At 33.9% G+C, this 6,791-nt stretch overlaps 1 protein-coding gene across 4 annotated transcripts in view; it reads right to left on the bottom strand.

The window, feature by feature from the left end:
* The window catches only part of LOC107662227 (potassium/sodium hyperpolarization-activated cyclic nucleotide-gated channel 1-like), a 112,871-nt gene that overhangs the window by 9,663 nt on the left and 96,417 nt on the right, over nucleotides 1-6,791 (bottom strand). For 2 of the 4 annotated variants that reach the window (XM_016452177.1, XM_016452169.1), the window contains exon 7: nucleotides 4,804-4,968. In XM_016452177.1, coding sequence (XP_016307663.1) covers nucleotides 4,804-4,968 — 165 coding nt within the window. Of the gene's footprint in view, nucleotides 1-1,279; nucleotides 1,816-4,412; nucleotides 4,611-4,803; nucleotides 4,969-6,791 lie in introns of those variants that run through there. The other 2 variants (XM_016452184.1, XM_016452192.1) reach the window with 2 other exon arrangements.

The following is a 6,791-nucleotide window of genomic DNA, read 5'->3' as shown; positions in this document are numbered from 1 at the left end:
GAAAGATACGCATGACAATCGCAGCTTCTGTCGAATCGCGATCTCGATTCCATTTCGATTTATCGTGCAGCCTTCGTTTGGATCCACTTCAAATGTTGACTACTGTACTATAAATAGGCTTACCAAGCTCATTTTAAAGTATCTTCCCCACCATTATTAAAGATACAGACAAATAAGAATTAAAACAGAATGAAGCATTTTGTGTGTGTTTAGCAACATCATCACAACAAGCAGTAAAAACCTTAAGTGAAGCACATCTTTTGGAATTTCTAGAACTGATCAAATAGTATGCATGCATTGATTATTATAAAGACAGTTACATAGGATAAATGCCCAAACATGACATAAAAATTACTTGCCTTGACTTTAACAATAGCATGCAACCTTGTTTTTACTTACAATGGCGTTTTATTAGTTTGATTTAACCTTGTTTTGAGGTCCACTGGGTGCACTGAACGCATGCTGGCTGCCTTAAGCCTGTGGATCGTTTCAGATGTGAGGGGGGGAAAATCTGGATCGTCATGAGGAATTTACCTGCTGCCTACTGGTCGGCCAGGACACTCTTGAAAACGAGATGAGCTCATCTCAAGAGGGGCTCCTGGTCAAATAATTTTTAAATAAAGATAGATACATCAATTGTACAACATGTCATTCTGGTTAATGCATGGTAACTTTAGTTTTCTTTTTTTGTCAAATTCTTTTGCTTAGAACGAGACAAGCATTTGCAGTCCAAAAAACAGTACATGGAGCACCAATCATGTCACGGTCCGTATTTTTCCCTTGTATGAGACAAGACCCCTTGTTTTAGTTGGACTAATGTCAAATCAAAAGTTTTGTTTTGTAAGTGCTGGCAACTTGCAGTGGCAATCTAGTACAAGCCCGTTCTCCACATGAAAGGACAAATGCACGTCTTGGCTTTGTTTACACCGGTCGTCTCGCATTGTGACTGGCGTTTGATAAAGGCATTGCATTATAAATATACTTTATCTGAATGAAAATTATAAGAAGAAGAACTCCGATAAACCGTATATTGCAGTAGTCGTGTGTTTATTGGTCACGTTGAATCAATGAAAGCAGTTGAATCTTCTGTTTATTCAGCTGCAGCGATAGGCATTTTCTGGGTTTCTTCTGCGAGGCGTATTTGGAGTTTCAGCGCGAGAGCACCCTCTGGCCTTTGGATGGAGATTTACTGCTGATCACAGAACCGTGCTTCACTGAAAGATACGCATGACAATCGCAGCTTCTGTCGAATCGCGATCTCGATTCCATTTCGATTTATCGTGCAGCCTTCGTTTGGATCCACTTCAAATGTTGACTACTGTACTATAAATAGGCTTACCAAGCTCATTTTAAAGTATCTTCCCCACCATTATTAAAGATACAGACAAATAAGAATTAAAACAGAATGAAGCATTTTGTGTGTGTTTAGCAACATCATCACAACAAGCAGTAAAAACCTTAAGTGAAGCACATCTTTTGGAATTTCTAGAACTGATCAAATAGTATGCATGCATTGATTATTATAAAGACAGTTACATAGGATAAATGCCCAAACATGACATAAAAATTACTTGCCTTGACTTTAACAATAGCATGCAACCTTGTTTTTACTTACAGTGGCCTTTTATTTGTTTGATTTAACCTTCGTTTTGAGGTCCACTGGGTGCACTGAACGCATGCTGGCTGCCTTAAGCCTGTGGATCGTTTCAGATGTGAGGGGGGGAAAATCTGGATCGTCATGAGGAATTTACCTGCTGCCTACTGGTCGGCCAGGACACTCTTGAAAACGAGATGAGCTCATCTCAAGAGGGGCTCCTGGTCAAATAATTTTTAAATAAAGATAGATACATCAATTGTACAACATGTCATTCTGGTTAATGCATGGTAACTTTAGTTTTCTTTTTTTGTCAAATTCTTTTGCTTAGAACGAGACAAGCATTTGCAGTCCAAAAAACAGTACATGGAGCACCAATCATGTCACGGTCCGTATTTTTCCCTTGTATGAGACAAGACCCCTTGTTTTAGTTGGACTAATGTCAAATCAAAAGTTTTGTTTTGTAAGTGCTGGCAACTTGCAGTGGCAATCTAGTACAAGCCCGTTCTCCACATGAAAGGACAAATGCACGTCTTGGCTTTGTTTACACCGGTCGTCTCGCATTGTGACTGGCGTTTAAAGGGTGTTAACGTCAATGCCACAAACAGAGATGGGTGCAGATAGAATACTAGTTTTGAATTCAGACAGCGTAATGCATACTGTCGTCTTAGGGTTTCATTTAATCAAATTTAATTTGATTTGATTTGGCCTGATCACGTCAATTCTTATCTGTTATTGATTAGTTGTGACGTGCATGTCACAATAGTGTGGGCATATTGATCCAAACCAATCCAATCCAACTTTTAGTGCAAGGCAAGTCAATAGCGATATGCCAGAATTTAGCAAATAAACACACAAATAAAAAGAACCAAGGAAAAAGGTTAAAAAATAACATTAGAACCTATATCTAACTTTTTTTTTGGATGCAGGCAAGCAGGTGCTAATTTTTTATTCGATCCCAATGACTGTATAATGAACTTAAAATAGGATATTGTTTTATATTTCTAGCATGTTTCATGCAATCACGTTGTGAAATTATGCAGGGCTTCATGCTATATTAGTATACGTCATAACCGATTCATATGCTTAAAGGAGAAACATTTACTTTGTGTTTTCAGGTCACATCTTAAATTATCTTCTGGTTTTATCTTATAAACTGTGAAATCAAAAGGTGCACAAAGAAACAAGACACAGTTTATACTTTGTATCATATAATCATATCAACCCCTTTTTAAAAGAAATACATATTGTGAAGCTATGCTTGGATGTGACCACTTGTGCTTCACTTCAAATCTGGTCTGTCACAAACTAGTTAAATATTCCTATTGAATAAAAGATTAATGGAAATGTTGGGTGAAGAGTAACAAGGCTCATGCTCTAGACCCTACTGTAAACCGTAATGACAGAGAATTCAATTGAATAGCACAAAAAAGTGGTGACAAGGTCATAGACCGAACCCATTGAATGGTGCAGAACATCAAACCGATGTTCTACGAATGTTCAGAATGCATTAGCTCACATTTGAATTCCACACAATTCAAATCCATGATGGACGGTGGCCTGTATCTCAACAATGAGACAAAGACTAAAATGTGCAGCATTACAGAACCTGATGTGTCTTAAGACAGCTTGAATAAAATCCCTTTTTTATTTTCCATTGTTCCTTTGAAACTGGTTGAAAGAGAAATCCTTCTTTTCAGTATTTCTATGAAGAGTGGTGTGAGTGATAATGGATTTGTGTTTAGTGGGGAAATGTTAAAAAGTACATCAAGCCGACTGGTTTTAAAATAAGACTTTTTTTTAAAGCATAGTACAAAAATAATGCTAATTTTAGGACATGCTTTTATGGAAAAGAACATTCAGTAAAGGAGCAAATGTGTTGTAGTGAAAAATGAGGAGGGTGTTTAAGGTGTTTCTTAAATTTAAATGTGATATTTCAGATGTTAATTTAATGAATTTAATGAATTAATTAAATGAATGCTGTCATTTAATGAATGTTGAGGCGACTCATGCAAATTCTACACAAATAAACTCCAAAAAATAACACATTTGGAAAATAAACTTTAAATGCTGCTTTGGAACAATATGTTTTGTGAACAGAGTTGTTCAAATAAAGTGGTTAACACTTTACAATAAGGCTCAATTCATTAACATTAGTTAATACATTGGGTATCATGAACTTTTTTTTCAAACATTTATTAATGTTAACTCATAAACATGCCATTGCTAACATGTAGGGTTCAAATTAGATTTATATAAATTCATACACGGTAAAAACTATTTTTTGACGTGAAATAAATAAAATATTGGTTATTGGAGTATGTTTTTAAAATACATTTTCAGTCTTTCTACTTCAAAATGTCATGTTTAGTTCAATGTTTCTTTGTAAAATAATTGTGAAATTTACAAACCGTACAAAGAGCGAAAATTGTTTCTAAATAAACATTTAACAAAGATTAATAAATGCTGTATTGTTCAATGTTAGATCATGGTTCCCAATCTACTAACTAATGTTAAAAATGGATCCTTATAAAATTATACACAAGTGTTAGCATTGAATTAAACTGAATTGAAAAGCCTGTTATAATGTTTTAAAATGTATTTATTTGTTTTAAGACAAAAAAGTAAATACATATAATAAATTAAGCACTTTAAACGAGCAGGGACTATACTAACATGTGAAGAACTGTTTCTAATTGATAGGTAATTATTTCAGCCCTTGCCCTTTAGTGCACCAGCTCAAACCCCCTCTAGGGGGTGCACTGCTGCGGCTAGGGGTCAAGGGAGGACGGGGTGGTGCTCATACCCAGGTGTGCGATTTGGGGGAGTAGAACGGAGGCTCATGCTGGTGAGGGTTTGCCTCCGTCCACCCTCCATGCGTCCATTTGGGGATGACATTGAACCAAAACCAGCAGGGCGACCAGCCCCGGGCAGGACGGCTACATGCACTGTCACTTACCGACAGACCAGTTACTTAACGCTAGCATTTACAGTTAGTTCTAATGATTTATAATGGCTATAATCCATACGAAACATTTGGAGAAAGAAAAAAAGAGAGAAAATAAGGTAGCATATAATAGACACGTCATGCAACACAATGGTAGATGATTGAGGTGCGATGAAGGACAGGACACAAACGCGCAACAAACACACACGAGGTTCAGGCATTAGACTAGAAGAGGAGGCGAGGGTTGGGTTTCTGGTCTTACCGATGCGGTCCAAACGGTCGATAGCCACGGTTTCGAAAGCGCGGCGCATCATGGGATATTCCTCCAAGACTTCGTTGAAATGGTCCACGGACAGTGAGAAAAGTCGGCAGTAGGTGTCAGCGCGGACGCTAGCTGTACGACGACCTTTCGTCAACAGGCAGATCTCTGTGGGAAACAGATGAATTGAAGATATTACATGTTTTATATAATGGAGGTCACTCATTGGAGTGAGGCCGGTTGAGCATATAAAAGATTAGCATATAAACATAGCATGAGGGTGTGAATTCACGTGACATATCTGGTTTAATATGTTATTCTGTGAATATCAAAAATGAATAAGATCACTCTTACTGGTTGGTTTTGGAACACACTTTATTTGCAGGTCATGTGGTAACTGAATTTAGCATTTACCTGTGTTGAAGCTCTGATGCAAGTCATGTGAGAAGGAATTAAAGCTTTTTCTTTTGGATTGTTTTTTTTTTTTCAACCTTTATTTAACCAGGAAGTCTCATTGAGATTTAAAATCTCTTTTTCAAGAGCGACCTGGCCAAGGTAGCAGCCATACAGTAAGACAATTTTAAAATACAAGTACACATTACAACAATATTTAAACATCCTCTCAACAAAAACAATCACAAGCTTCCAATACCACTCTCTTTATGATGCCTTTAAATTCACCAATAGACACAAATTTATCTAGTTTTAGATCTTTTTGTAAATTATTCCATGCCCAGGGTGCATAATATGAAAATGCAGTTTTCCCCAGTTCTGTACAAACTCGAGGTATGTTAAAAAAAAAAAAAATTGTGAGGCTATTGTTGACAATTTAATAACATCTGTATCATTGCTTTGCAAAAGTATATTTTCCAGCAACTTTGTGTTATAGGAATAGACCGAACGTCACTAATGTATTGAGCTTCTAGAAGAGCTGCCTTGTGTAGCTTGGTTGGTGAGCTTTCCAAGAACATATATTTTTATAATTACGAAAAAAAGTTTGGACTGACTATGCATACTTCAGCACTAAATAGTGAATTATGAAGTATTTGTTTATATCACCTATTTGAAATAATAATAATAATAGTAGTAGTAGTTTTAATTGTTTGGATTATAAATTAAAAATACTTGATTTGTATAGGCCTATTATTATTACTATTATTATTATTACTACTACTACTACTACTACTACTACTACTAATTAGTGCTGTCAAACGATTAATTGTGATTAATCGCATCCAAAATAAACGTTTTAGTTTACATAATATATGTGTATGTACTGTGTATATTTAGTATGTATATATAAATACACACACATGCATGTATATATTTAAGAAAAATATGTTATGTTTATACATTTAAAATATTTGTATATAATATCAATTATATGAATATAAATACATGGAAATATTTTCAAAATATATACTGTATGTGTGTATATTTATATAGACATAATAACAGTATACACACATATTATGTAAACAAAAACTTTTATTTTGGATGCGATTAATCGTTTGGCAGCACTACTACTAATATAAATAAATATATTGATTTATATTTCTTTTAAAACAAAACATGTTATTTATATTATTATACAAAGAAACCACCACAACAACAATTATTATTTTTACTACTACTACTATTATTATTTTTTATTATGATTGATTAATAATAATAATAATAATAATAATTTATTTGCTCAATTGATTGTTTCTTTTTCGTTTGTATTTTTGTAATATAAATATAATTACGTTATTTGTATAATAACAATAACATTTTATTTATAATTATTTATATTATTTATAATAATAATAATAATATTATTATTTTTTAAATGTATTTGTTCAATTTATTGTTTCTTTTTGTTTGTATTTTAGTAATATATTTACTTAATCTGTATAATAACAATAACATTTTATTTATAATTATATGTATTATTTAAAACAACAACAACTATAATAATAATAATAATAATAATAATAATAATAATAATA

Source organism: Sinocyclocheilus anshuiensis, unplaced genomic scaffold (genome assembly GCF_001515605.1).
Source record: "Sinocyclocheilus anshuiensis isolate Anshui unplaced genomic scaffold, SAMN03320099.WGS_v1.1 scaffold457, whole genome shotgun sequence".
NCBI lineage: Eukaryota > Metazoa > Chordata > Actinopteri > Cypriniformes > Cyprinidae > Sinocyclocheilus > Sinocyclocheilus anshuiensis.
The sequence above is the reverse complement of the archived record's forward strand: the minus strand, read 5'-3'. Positions and strand labels throughout refer to the sequence as shown.